At 40.2% G+C, this 14,987-nt stretch overlaps 1 protein-coding gene across 1 annotated transcript in view; it reads right to left on the bottom strand.

Moving 5' to 3' along the window:
• Positions 1-9,275, bottom strand: part of LOC106527191 (wiskott-Aldrich syndrome protein family member 3) — a gene marked incomplete at both ends in the record, with an annotated part of 20,019 nt that extends 10,744 nt beyond the window's left edge. Inside the window, 3 exon segments of the mRNA XM_014021996.1 lie at positions 1,143-1,296; positions 4,587-4,721; positions 9,131-9,275. Of these exon segments, the coding sequence (XP_013877450.1) occupies positions 1,143-1,296; positions 4,587-4,721; positions 9,131-9,263 (422 nt within the window).
• Positions 9,276-14,987: the final 5,712 nt, after the last annotated feature.

The following is a 14,987-nucleotide window of genomic DNA, read 5'->3' on the forward strand; positions in this document are numbered from 1 at the left end:
ACACTTCAGCTGAACCTCAGATCAGAACCTCAGATCAGAACCTCAGATCAGAACCTCAGATCAGAACCTCAGATCAGAACCTCAGATCAGAACCTCAGATCAGAACCAACCACAGCAGGCGCGCCGCTGGAGAAGGGCGGATGCGTCCTACCACGCAAAGCATTGTGGGAGGTGTCTCTTAATTTTTAGTTTAGTTTAAATTGTTTATTCTTTTCATTTAAAACCAAATGTTTTATACACATTAAAAACAAAACATATACACAACACACACACACACACACAAAATATATGTATATATACAATTTCAGAACCGTCACGCAGAACAGTCACAGGATAAAGCTCTGTGTTATTTTACCACACACCAGAGAGGGTMGTGTTTCAATAGTTTCCTCATGGTGTTGGTCACTGACAGCAAGCCCTCTCTGCTGTTCAAGAAAATAATGAATTCTTTAAGGAATTTTCTCAACCATGATAACCAGATGATGTTCTGCCCCTCTTTTAAATGATAAACCATACCTTCTGCTGTTCAAGGTGACAAAGACTTGTAGATAATTAGCAGGGGTGCAACAATACATGTACCCTTATCGAACTGTTCAGTACTGAGCTTTAGGTTCAATACACACTTGGATCGAACAATACAGATTTATAAAATTAATTTTATCAGCTTGTCTTCTGAAGCTGTGCAGTGCTCTCAGTTGATCTGTGTTCGACTACTCCACCAAGGCTGCATTGTCGAGCACAGATCCACCAAGAAACTTGCTGTTTCAGCAACATTTAATTTAAAAACTGTACTTTTGATGTTAAACATATGTTCATGATTAATTTCAACAAATATGAAGGCCACTGAAATTTCTCTTTTTTTGTATCAAAAAAATATCGAACTGTGAGACWGAAGTATCGAACTGAACCGAATCGTGAATTTTCTGTATTGTTGCACKCCTAATAATTAGTTATTAGCGGTACTGCGTTTTAATTTTGGAAAGCYCAAATCRGCTTATAAATTACAAAAATTAGTAAGACCACTAAAGGTCAAATGAAACATTAGGTCTGCAATRAGCGGATTTGCGRTTTAGTGGACTGGTGCKCACCTCTGYGCAAAACACAAACAAGGYCAAGACAGACATTATTCTTGACATGTTTACCTGTAGGGGGTGAGGATGTTGAGTGGCGGGGGCTTGTCGCAGCGGTGGTACATCTCCACCACTGGGTTGGGCACGGAGGTTCTGGACACTACCTGCTGGTCCTGAATGGTGCTGCTCTTAAAGGCCTTTCTCATGTTGATGTCTTGCAAGGAGACTGCAAACAGAAACAAAGGTTTTGTAAAAGTGGCCTGCCACATCTAACAGATGGATTGTTGCAATTTAGTTAAGATAAAGCCATTATTTTTTGCCAAAATATGAGGAACAAATACTTTAACTTATGTCATTGTGGGGTCCATATGACCCCATTCATGTTTGGTGTGGCGGTTGGGTCCTCCTGACCCCCACCTGATTAAGCAGTGGTTGGAGGGGCAAAGGGGGGTTGGGGTGGGGTCTGTAGGTGGTGTTTGTGGGTGGCCTGGCTGGCTCTCCAAGAGACAGCCATGACTCTAACTTGCTAGCTTTGTTAGTGCGCCGCAAGGACAGCGGGAGGGTTACATGGAAGGAAAAGTCCATAATATAATCCTAAGGAATGTTTTGAAGCACATTTCTGAGCAGTACCTGCTACTAGCATAGGTTTTGAACAGAAAAGCTTTTAATCTTTTGCTAATTTTCCTGTGACTAGCAAAGCTATTTTCAATACCAGCTGGGAAATTTCAATATCCTAATATGGTTTAAGGTTACCTCTTTCAAATATCGTCAAGAACCCCTCATTAGAACACAACAAATGTAGACTAGTTTTTCAGGGGTCTTCCCAATTAGCAAGACAAATCAAACCATCCCACATGGCAAAATTTGTCTGGTCTAGTTTTGGCCCACACAACTGCACTAACACTCTTTCACACTGGTCTGCTACGTGGGTTAGTTCTGAWCTCCCTCCACATATCAGGATGATCTGGGTATCAGAACATAGCTTAAAAACGTGCTTAGTTAGTTTGACCAAATATGACTTAATCCCTGATTTGATGCAATAGGTCAGAAATATTAAAAACAAACCTGAATCCAGTTTAAAAGAGTGTTTGTAAGGGTTAACCTTTCACAGCACAGAGTTCCTCCCCCAAATTTAAAGGCAACAAGCCGTTTGATGCACATTTGTGCATGAGTGTGTAAGTTTACAGTCAGAGTCTCCTTCCACCTGCTCAGTGTTTGATCTTTCCTTCCTAAGCTTCTGTCCCTGTGGCCAAATGAATAATCCACTGAACTAGCAGCCAATGCAACTTTCATTCAGACACATCTTCAAAGAGGCTTCAAAATCTGTTTCAGTTTTTTTCTGCAAACTCAGTCCTTCTCTCAAAGCATAGATGTTCTTCAGTTCAGATAACTTCCTCATCCCGGTTTTGCATATGCCTTAATCACATAATTAAAAGGATAATAAATAAACCCTTTTAGTTTTCACTCCTAGCTCTATTACCCTCCTCCCTATTTGTTTTTGCACATCCTTTCCTTTTTTTCCCCCACTGTCACTAAGCCTTTTTTTACCTCTTTCATTTGTAAAAACAAACCAAAAAAAAGCATTAAAATTCAGAAATGCCAGATGAGAGCCATTGTGGATAAAAGAAAGGTAAGCAAACGTGAGACGTGATCGTTCTGATAGTAAGGAGATGAAAGAAAAATGGGGAGGAGGAGGAAGAGGAGTGGGAGAAAGAAGGAAAAGACGAAAGACTGCTGAGCTTTTCCTTTTTTTCCATCTGTGCWGCTCTGATGCTGATTGTCTGAGCTTGCTGTGCTGCAGAATGACTAGGCATATCACCAAGGAAGCAAAGACTGAGAGAAGAGAGATATCAACTCTAAACGAAATGGTACAAAAAAGATGCAGACYGATAAAAAAAGGAGAGGGTGGAAAAAAACCAAAGATATAGAAAAAGAGAGTAAAAAAAGACYCTTTTCGTTTTAAACATAATTTAAAAAAGGAACAAAAAGCAGAAAATATGAAGAAATCTCAGCCTGTGTGTGTGAGGAATAATCAATTACTAAACTAGGAGCATTGACCTTCAGGGGCCATAAAAAGCATAATGACATAGATTATGACACACACAAGAACCAACCACAAGCACCACACAACCACTTGCACACTAATAACACTCAAGGGTAATARGGTAACCTTTTAGAGAGCCAGGAGAAGAGCTTATATGAGAAAGAGGCATATAGCTTTGAATAAAGTAAAACCAGTTGTMTGCATGTACTAAACATGGATCTCTACCTTTGAGAGGTCTAAATCCCATTTAGCAAATGCTTTCTTGTTTTATTTATTTCAAACTTATTTCAAACAACATAAAAACAATCCACTTCCTTTGATTTCATCATCTAAACTATTCCACAACATCACACCACAAAATGAAATACACATACTCTTTAAATTTGTAATCATTAGTAAAGATATATTTTCCTCTTAGATTATACTCATCTCTTCTGTTTTTTTGAAGTAAATAACATTTTTTTGCTTTGTACAGTATTTGAACAGTTCTAAACTTAACTAAATCTGTAAACTTCACATGGACTTTATAAATAATGTGTTTGTATGTTCTCTGTACCCAACATTATGCACAGTTTTAAGGGTGCCTTCACACCTGACACWTTTGGTCCATTTTAAACGGACCAGACTTTGTTTCCTCCGTTAGTCCAAACCTTTTATGCGAACCCTGGTGCTGATCAAACAACTGGACAGACTCATTTTTGAGGTGGTCTAAGTCCTCTTCCAAACTCACACTGGTGCGGTTTGCTTCTGGTGTGAATAAAGACCAGCCTCAAACTGAACCAACTACAGGAAACATGCACCATTTTGGATTCACGAGCCACTGCTGTTAAGCATCATGATAACAATTAGCCCTTCACTGTTGCTAACGCTAACACCGCGCTACAAACAATGAGCCATTGTGGGTCAGGGTAGCACACATTTGCCAATGCTGCCCCCAAAAAAGAATATCATTATGAAACCATTAAACCGTTCTTGTTCTTCTATCCTCGTGTGGACTTTGCATTGACTACCATTCATTTACCAGTCATTTCTCCAGCCCAGTGGTTCTCATTTCCTGTCCTCATGGCCCACTTTCCTGCATGTTTTAGTTATTTCCCTGCTCTTCAGCAGGCCTTTAAGTTTTGCAGAAGCTTGTCAATCACTCATTCATTTAAATCAGGTGTGCCAAAGCGGGGAAACAACTAAAACATGCAGGATAATGYCCCATGAGGACTGGAATTGAGAACAGCTGCTATAGCCAAACCCTGGCCCCTTACCCAAAGCTTAATCACCCCAGTACATACATGACCTAAGCCTAACCTAAACTCAGTTCACACCTTAGTCCTYACCCTAATCCCTGACCCACCAACGGTATTTCCAATGATGGGGATCGGAGCTTTTGTCCCAATAGCCCTCACAAGACTGTGTGCACTTGGAAAATACTAAAAATTCACACCCACCAGGCAACAAAAACATGTATAAGAACACCTCACCTTCCTCCACAGTGGAGTCGAGCTGGGTGACTTTCACAGCCAGTTGGTCCACTCTCTCCTGCAGACTGCTCATCCTCAGATAGAAGCTGTTGGCTTCATTAAACAGCTCTCCGAAAATATCCTCTGCATGGCGACCTGGACACCAGTACAAACACACACCCAAAGTTAATTTTCATACAAAACCTATGACATCTGCCATGAAATAAAATTCATTTACAGCTGTTATCTGAGCTCTGATTTACAGAGAGGTGAATCCATGGATCCATTATAATCACCTATCAATGTTTTGAAAAGTAGTTTATGTGAACTTCTGTTTAAAATTGTGTTGCTCTAAGTCTGGTATGGCTATAACACAGAAATGGTGTATCCGTAAGTACCTAAAACAGCCATTTGAAATAATGGAAAATAATGTTAAATCAAATAAGTCATAAAGAAAGTACTTCTTATGACTGTGTTTAGCTCCACTTCCAACTGTGTAGCTGTTATATTTTKCCTGTCGTCACATCTGCGATTTCAGAGGAGTACTGCAGTGAGTATGTTTTAAGCACTAACAAAAARTGTTGCTTTACTTTGCGACTGATGCTTCTAGCATTAACCTGTTCATTTCTTATGGAGATGTGACGTTCACAAACAAGCCAAAACTAGCAAACCAAATCAAAACAATTAAGAATCGTTTCTTTTTTTTCTCTCCTTGTGTTTTCTTCCTCAGCTGCAGACACTCACTCCTTTGCTGTTTCATTGAGACGAAGAAGGACAGTTAGAGGGGAGGAAGAAGTTGGGGTTTAAGGAGAACATGTTCAAGAGGAGAGGGGGAATGTGCGCTTGGCAAGTCATGTYGTGCGACCCTTACGTCGTAGGTTACATTGTTTGGACTACACGATGACATCACTGACAATCCAGTTTGAGTGCCCTTTAAAAATGAACAGATCCACAAGATCCGAATCTCCTCAAAGAGCCATTCATCCCATCTCTAATTTTACAGTCTGACAAAACAAACTCTTCTTGGGTACTAAAGTCAACTCTATCAAAACAAGATTAGTATTTTACCACAGATAAAACAAATAACCATGTTTCTGGTGCAATTAACAGGTACAGTTCTAAGATTAAATTTAGATGATTTGACCATTGTATCTACATACCTTAAAACACATATCTACTACAAAAAAGCAGAAAATTTTCAAAGCTGTACTCAAATTTGTGTATTTTCATTTTCTTTTAAGAAATAAACTTTTTTCCGGCTGATTTTACTGCTGTCTAGCTGTGTTGTTTATCTCAGTATTGGTAGTTATTAACATAGCCCTAGGCATAGTCCATGTATATTTTTTATTTGTTAATTGTGAATAAGTGTTTAAAAAGAGTTTTGTGGTTTTAAAACGAAACCTGTTTGTGAATGGACATCTTTTGTAAASAGGTTGTAAAACTTTGCTTCAATGACTGACATTGGACCATTATGTTTGTTGTTTTTTATTGTATTGTCCTGATCTATGTCTTGAATCAATGTATCATAATTACAGACTGAACTATATTGTATTGGTTGTTGCTGCTCATTCATCTTTACGAAATTAAATCATTGGCATTCAGTTTGATTTCATGTCCATCGTCAAAACTTAAAATTAAGAACAAAACGGAAAAAAAAATGGAATTATTGGCTGACTTTAAAGGTCTGATATTTCTTATTCGAATGACGTTCGCATTGTTGAAAGGGATGAATATTATTTGATTTGGTTCCATCTCCTCTCCCACCTGGCATCTGTCTCAACGGAACAGGCTGCGTCCTGCTGGGAAGCTTTCAGGCTGAAKACCAGAATGACCTTTTGGTTTGTGGGAAATCATGACACAGAGATGCTGTTTGCCTCACTAACACAACGCCCCCAAACGGAATAGCAGTTTACATACTTGGATGCACATTAGCAATGTCATCTCATTGGCTGTAAATATTGTTTGACCCTTTCTGTCTGTCTACATCGTTCACCCAATGGCTTAACAGACAGAATAGAAGCAGAGAGCTTCTACMTGTCTTGAGTCAGCTGTCACTAAATTTAATTTAGCCAATAATTGTTCATTACATCTGAAAAGCTTTTTATCCACATCACATTAACAATAAAAGARCTACTAACTACTGGTTCATGTTTGTGACAGAGGAAAACTGTGGTTAAGATCTGACCAAACAAACCCCTCAAACCACTGACCTTTGTCCACTCAGGTACAAACATCTGGTCTTACTGAGGAAATGTAACAAAAAGAGTGTTTCATTGTGAAAAAATACATCAACATATATAAAAAAGAAAAGAAAAAACGCTTTGGGAAAACACAGAAGCACACAGAGCTCCCATGGGGTTACTGTCGATCTTACAAACCTCTTTAGCGCCATCATTACCAGCAAACCCCAAATTATGAGTCACGTTTTCTTCCATTTGTAAACTAGGGCTATTAAGCATTACCATAGAAACGTAGGCCTCGGGACTAAAGCTTTAGCTAAAAATACACCAGATTTTATTTGTGCATCAGCTACMTTGTTTGTTTTAGAGAAATCTGAAAGATAATTTTAGACAGATTTGTTGGRATAGACTGATCAAAAATATCTTGGTGAAACTAGCTCAGCATCAAATGCCAATGTATGTAATACCACATTTTAAATTCTGTCACAAATTCTAAACATGTGTTTACATCACCATCTACATCTCAATCTTCTACCCCTTACCTGGAGTCTGGTATCAGAGGCAACAGGTTGTGGAGAGAAAACCATACATGCAACACTTTCCAGCTCATCCTGGGATACATAATCCCTCCAGAGAATCCTGGGTCTTCCCTGMGGCCTCCTATCAGTGGGACGTGCTTGGACCACCTCTAAAGGGAGGAGTCCAGGGACATCCTAATCAGATGCCCTGACAAAATCAATTGACCCCATTAGGTGCAGAGGAGCAGTGGATCTACTCCYAGCTCCCCTCCCTCYGATGTCTGAGCTCCTCACCCTATCTCTAGGTGTTTTGCACACACCGAACYTGTTTTGAGCAGCAAAAAAGCGCCCAACGCCTCAAGTTGGGCGCAACACGTTCAGACCGAGACAGAGACTAGACYCGCGTCTGAAGAGYGAGGAGRGTCTTGGTTTTATTCCGGTCTGTCTTCGATGGATGAAATAAAGATAKAATAAAGAAAATYGCTTTGCTTTATTTACCAAAGAGCAAGCGAACGTTGCACASACCAGATAATTAATTCACCAGATGATTTAGAGGCGGTTTGTTTGGTTAGTTTCGCCACTCCAGYAGCTYKGAGKTGACYGYCTATTTTTTGTCCCYAGCCCAGTTTAGCACCGCGGTCACTTTAATGAGCTGCTGACCCACATCGGTGCTGATATCTCCAGCCAGAACATCAACTGTAGATGGTCGATTTCAGCTAAAGAGCTCCTGTCTGTCTGTTTCGGTTTAGTGGGCAACATTCAGAAAACTGTCACGTGGAAAAATGAGTCTCTCTGATTGGTTGTCAAGACGCGTCGAGTGGCAAAAAGTTCAGATGGTTTAACTCAGGAGTCGGCTGCTTTCGCCGCACCGCATGCGCAGAAAATGCTCCTCCGCACCTTCTGCCTTCATTGCGCACCACGCTTAATAGATCTGATGCGCCGCAAGACCCCTAGAGGCGTGTCCACCATAGACTTTGCATGTAAACCAGCTGCTCCTGCAGCTCAAAACGRGTTCGGTGTGAAACCACCATAAGGCTCAGCTTGGCCCACCACAGCTACAATCGCCCCMACCTTACTCTACTCCGGACCAGGTTGTGTTTGGCTTGAAAAGAGAGCCACCTCGATGTYGGCAGGATCATGACATTAAATATGTGCAATCTTATTTTGTTTAATTWGTGACWAAATAATAATGGACTACACAAAACTCGAAGGAAAAGTACCAAATATTGAACCGTACCACAGTGTTTGACACTTAAGAAAAGAAGGCAGGACGACAGACAACAATAAGCTAATGTTAGCTTTTTTGTTAGCTTGTTATTGTTTGGTAGATCGCTACTATTGTTGTGTAGTTAAACTTGTGTGAAAAAAAGTTACAGTAGCTACAAACTATTTATATAAAGTTACTCTTATTTGTGTAACATAAACTCCAGGTCAGTGAACCATAAGCAACAGTAGCTGACGACAAATTGGTCCCGGGCAGCTCAACCCAATAGGAACCATAGCTTTTGAGGCTCTAGAAATCGGGGTGGACCTGGTTCATAAGGYCTAATGCAAAAATGCCAAAKCTAGGTTTGAACCCCGGTGGGGCCAGGTCGGGCTGGGTGCAGTGCCTTCTAAGAATGAGCRCAGCTYCCCTACAAAGGAAGCTCATTTRGTCTGTTTGTTTCCTGGATCTCYTTKTTTTGGTCATGATCCWTGTCTCATGACTACAGGTGAGGTTTGGACAATGACAGTACTGTAAATTGWGAGCTTTGTCTTTCAATTCAGCTCTTTCTTCACCACAACTGACCGCCTGAAAAAACACCCTAATTACAGGACTAGGACGTGTTTCCATAGGTGAGAGAATTATAATAAACAGGATACTCACTCAGACTGCCCAGCTGTTTAATGATGGCAGCTAGTGTGCTGTTGGTGACACACTCCAGTTCACTGGTCACCCCATCTGGCAGAGCCCCACGGCACAAGTGCCGGGGTTCAATATTTCTCTTCACCAGCGGCATGTTGCACTAGTCCTGTAGAAACAACAAACAAGGACAACACAATCATATAAAAGTTAATATCTTACAAACACAGAACAATCAGGTTAACTGAAGATATTACAAAAACAAACGGAGTCTGCATTTGCGAGATAATTTTTTCTGGTTCATCCTGATGGCAGCGATCCAATTTTGGTCTGAACTCCACTTGAACTAGCTGCTACCCTGTCAATCCAGTCAGAAATAAACTKTTTTTCTTGAAACTGAGGTTGTTCAAAGAACAATCAACAACAGATAAGAGAGTACTTGTGCCCTTTCTGTGGAACCCTACTTAAGAAAGACCCCTTTATGCTACATTTCTGGCAAATTAAAGAGAGAAGTCAGYAGCTGGGGGTAAAAGAGTTTATGTTCTGATGTGAGTCCTGATGAAAAAAAGACGTGTCATGTTTGCCGTAGGGCTTGGTCACTCATCAAGCTGTTTAATGTCAATGTGGCTGCTATGAGCCAGGAACCAAATGAGCCAGACAAAAACGTTTAAAAAATGGCTAATGGGCCAAAACTGTGGTCAAGGAGTCCACATGGCTAAATGAAAAAAAAAATAGTAAAAAGAATAAAGACATAAATCATTTATTTAACCTTTAACATTTGACTAAACAAAKCATCTCACATTGTTCTGGCTTGTCTTAAAATGCCATTGTGTCTGTGTGTGTAAATGCGTGTGTACCCGAGACAATACCAACAATATCTCCTCAGCTGCTGTAAATAATCCAAGACCCTTTCTCTTTAATAATACATATGTCCTCCTCTTCCTCTTTAACCTTCTTCGTTTCAACGATTACGCTCCACCTCATGTTTGTCTCGTCTAGCGTATCCTTCCCTCCATTGCTCTTTTCGCACCCACCTGCACGCCTTCTTTCTCCACATCTTCACTTCATCCAAGCCTGGTTTCATTAATAAATCAGTGAGGATGAATATCTTACTCTGACTCCAGAAAACCTAGTGGCCTTTCTGTTTGGATCTGAGAGTCTGCGGTGTATTCTCTTTCTGAAAATTGATGTTCAGACACACATTGACCGCCTTTCCACCCTGAGGCACTCCTCGCGTGAGTGGATACGAGTGAGCTGGTGCACCACAGGACAAGGCATTAAAAAGGTAAAAAGTGCTCCTCTCTCAGTTTTGGGAGTTTATTTTATGGATTGCGTGTGCAACATAATTTAATTTGAAAACAAAAATGATGAAGATAGGTAAAGAGGTCAATCAACAATGATGATTTTAAATGTCTCGAGCAAATAAGCTTTAAGCTTTTTCGAGCAAATTAAAAGGGTTTCAGTTCTTTAACCATAATTCAGAAGCACATAAATATATTTTTTACGTTTATTACATCTAGTCAAAAACTGAAAAAGAACATGATAATCTCTCTTTAATAAAGTTATAAAGCATCTTGGAGGATTAAACAGCTGTTTTTCCAAATTAAACTTTCTATTGATATGGTTTTGCTTTTTCTGCTACATGATCATAATAAAATGCGTTACTTCTGGCTAAAGACAAGAGAGGCTGAATATTTTAACAGTGCACAGTTCACAAACSTAATGCCTGACAATACAAACAGGATTGGGATAGCAATAACACATATCTTTGTTTTTGTAGGTGTGGAGCCAAGATGTCGGGCGTGCTGTCTTGCGTTTTCTCAATATATATTTCACATATCTTCTAATCTCTCTTTCACTCTTTCTCATTACATTTCACTTTTTTCTTTCTCTTTCTTTTTCTCCTTAAAAGAATAAAAAAGCCACTGATGATGAAGAAGCTAAGATACTAATATTCAGATATTCAGTTGTGCTTTCTACTGAAGTGGCAAAAAAAATTAAGGAGATATTTCAGATGTTAAACCCTGAGGAATAGTGATTATAACTGTGAAATTGTAATCTTTCTTTATGTTTACAGGTAGATTACATAGTCAAACAATTAAGACTTTAAGAACCAAAGAAACCCAAATAAACTAAATTCTTCAGATWAGACTGGAAGAGAATGACGAGCAGCCAAACTGTGTCGCGGAGCCCTGGGAGTGTTGTCATGGCAACACATTGAGGAATCTGCTGTAAAGTGGAACTGGCTGTGCCTCTGAAAATAGTATGAAAGAGAAACAACAAGAAGGAGGCAGAAAGAGAGAGAGTAAGAGAAGGCAAAAAAAGGATGACGAAGAGAAAGAAGAAAGTGCAGACATCTTAGTGAAAACCTTTCGACATCAGTGTAAGCCTCAAGAAGATTTGTCACACAGTGACACCTGCGCTAAAGAGACAAACACGCCAGAGTTTAGGGAGCAGGACTGAAATAACTTCCCCTAAAAAGGTCAATCCAGATCAAAATTTGGGTTGAGATGAAACTCATTCAGAATGTACCAGTGGAAATTTACAGCCGCATGAATTACTTGTCAGGGGCTGTTATCTGATAACGCTTGCAACAAGCTAGCTTGTCAGTGCGGTCAGAAATTATTTGCATTTCTTCACATCGAGGTTCAAAACCCTACGGATTTAAAACAAGTAAAACCATTACATTTAAATATAAACCTAAAGAAGAAAGTTGGCTTAGCATTACAGAAGAAAACGTGACGCTGGTGCAGCATGGCAGCTCAGTGGTTAGCACTTAGCCTCACAGCAAGAAGATCCTGGGTTCSAACCCCAGTTTGGAACTGGGGTCTTTCTGTATGGAGTTAGAATGTACTTTTTATTCTTGTGTTTTCTCAGAGTACTATGATTACCTCCCATAACTAAATACATGCACAGTGGGCTGCCTTCCAGCCCAGGTCTCCCTTGCAAAAGAGATCTGTGATCTCAYTGGGATTTGCCTGGTTWAATAAGGGTAAATAAGTAAATCTCTTGAAACAAATTATAGAACTTTCAAAGCTCATTCACCAATATGCTATGTATTTTCGAGGCACATTAATCTTATACTGCAATCAAGTAATTATGCTATCTTCAGTTGTTATGAAAATGCTGTATACATCATAAATTAATTTGACTTCACATCATAGCCAACTTAACACATTGAAAATGGTCTCTGTCTCTTTAAGAACTCCCTACCGTTTCTGACATTTCCACTTCAGCACATCTTCACAGCAGTGTTTTGGGGGAGGGGTGCTCTGTGGGATGAGATATAGGCTGGTGACTGAMRTTCAGGGAGGAGCTTTGTGTAAAAAGGCGGTGCTTTGTATCAGCAAATGTTTAGGCAGCTCCACATGGCCTCCACAGGAGATTCAAGGATTTTTTTCTAGTATGAATGAGTCAAAGCAAAAATCTGGGGTTGTTTTTGATGAAGGAATATATCTAGCAAATTATTCAGCACATTTAATACACAAAGCATAGTAAATATATGGCCTACATTAACACAAGTTTGCCTCACATTTGTAGAAAGACTTTTTGATGCCCAGTTACCACCTCTGCCCCCACGATGCCTGTTCCTGTTAAACCCACAAGAGGTTGAGGGCTGAAGTGACAAATGCTCAGTACTCTGCTAAACTGCATAGACGAGCATTCTAGACTGAAGAATTCTATGATGGATTTAGATGATTGGAGAATGGGGGTATTTTTTTTAAGAATTAAGACAAGTAATAACTGTTAAACAGTAATTTTGGACTCTGTGTTGCCACTTTTTGCACATGTTCAAGGAAGAACATGTGAGAGATTGGCAACAGTTAGGTATGCTTAACTGGATTAGTAAATGTAACAAAAAGATGCTCAAACACCCACTGAAAAATAAGTTCACACTTTAAAAATTATTTTTATCCTGTGGAAACTTCTTGGTCTTTTGTCCATCTACGTGTTACAACTTGTCTATTTCCTCCACTCAGTGTTTTAATCGCTGACGGGGTAATTACAGTTGTAATAAGATAAGACTTTATCCCTCTGATCCAAAGCTGATTGGATCCTGTTTGTAAAGATGTGTAGAGAGGTTGTACCAAACCCTTGCCTCCAACCCCCACAAGTCTGGTTAAAGCACGCACGCATTTCAGAGGGGAGGAGGAAACCAGTAGACATTGTTTGCTCTTTTTATCTAAACGCAGCGGCAAGCTGTTCAACTCTTCTTCCCTGCAGGTGGTTAGGCTACGATCAGCTAATCATGCTACAGCTCCTTCTGTTCTATAAGCTCAGGTGCAGACTCGCACAGACCTCTTCCACTGTCCTTACCAGGATTAGTCTGTCTCAACCTGCGATCCAACCTTTCACCCCTCTCCTGCTGTTCCACAGGACAAACTATATAWTCACAGCTTTGCACAGTAACTACTGGAATGCAAGCACTGATTCTATGTATGAGCTGAAGAAATTTGCGAAAAAAATAGACTATCTTTGGCTCCATTTAAACTGATACAAAAATTGTCTTTCTGTGTTAGTTTGATAATCTTGTCTGGACCATTGAAGTCGTGCTTTCTCAAAACCTTCTGTGACTCACAATGAATAATAAAAAAGAGCATTAATGTAAATCTAGATCTGGCTGGCATGAACGCCCAGCTTTGCAACTGATAAAGTGAGCCAACACACTGTAACAGAGCTAATGTTTAATTCCCTGTGAAGATTACTCTGGTTTTACTTGTTGAGTCTCAGAAGTTCTCCGTTTGGGTGTAAGCCAAATGCCATCTAAATAAGCACAGAGCTGAACAAAGTGCAACATAAAATAATAAAAAATGAGTGGGACAAGCTGCCAGCGGAATGGAGATCATATATTTTAAAAACAACTGGTTTGTTTGGTGCTACCTAAAGCAAAGCATCTTCTTTCGGCTTGGGCAGCARGACAGTTTGGTGGTATACTTAAGGTACTGAAACTAACTGAACTATTAGAGCTCTCCGAGGGCCACACTTTACATCATTACTGGCTTTGGAGTGTTACGAAGCAGTCAACCAACTGGGGAGAGATAACAGTGTTACTGTTAAATGGGTACCAGGACATACMGGCYTMAARGGTAACAAGAGAGCTGACTACCTCYCAAAAGCTGGCAGTCAGGCTCACTTCAAAGGACCAGAGCCTGTTGTAGGTACCTCAACAACAGTCTGTAGGACTGCCCTACAGGCCTGGATTAGAAGTCAACACTCAATTCGCTGGAGGGAGCTGACGGACTGTAGACAGGCTTGGGAACTGACTAACGGCCCAAATCTAAGGTTTGGGAAAGCTCTCATCTCCCTGTCAAGGAAAACTCTAAGTACACTGGTTGGAGTCCTAACTGGGTACAATCTGCTCAACCYCCACAAAATGGTGATGGGACTCCATGACAATGGTCTGTGTGATGCCTGTGGCTTGAATTAGAGACCTCTTTGCACTACTTAGGCCACTGCTTGGCTCTAAGTGGTCAAAGGAAAAGAATTCTTGGGGACCCCTTTATGGATCGTGAGAAGCTCAGAACACTGAGTGTTTCTAACCTGGTGTCCTTCATCTGAGGGACGAGAAGGTTTGAATAAAGACCAGTGTCTTTTTGGGGAGAGCAATGGGCCCACTTAGGAGGCCTCCACTCATATGGATTTTAAATCCATCCCCACTCACCATAACCATATGGTACTGAAATATGGTGATGGTTTTTCAAAATTATAACGTATATTGAACCTTCTGGAGCCCAGTCACATTACCTATTGAAATTGCTCTGGCCAGAAAGATACGCCTTCTCTAAGACACTGTTTCAATTTGTGTCAAAAGTAGACTTCAAACTATACATTAGATTTTAAATTGTGTTAATAGGCCAAATAAAAACAGAGCTATGCTAAA

This window comes from Austrofundulus limnaeus, unplaced genomic scaffold (assembly GCF_001266775.1).
Source record: "Austrofundulus limnaeus strain Quisiro unplaced genomic scaffold, Austrofundulus_limnaeus-1.0 Scaffold314, whole genome shotgun sequence".
Classification (NCBI taxonomy): domain Eukaryota; kingdom Metazoa; phylum Chordata; class Actinopteri; order Cyprinodontiformes; family Rivulidae; genus Austrofundulus; species Austrofundulus limnaeus.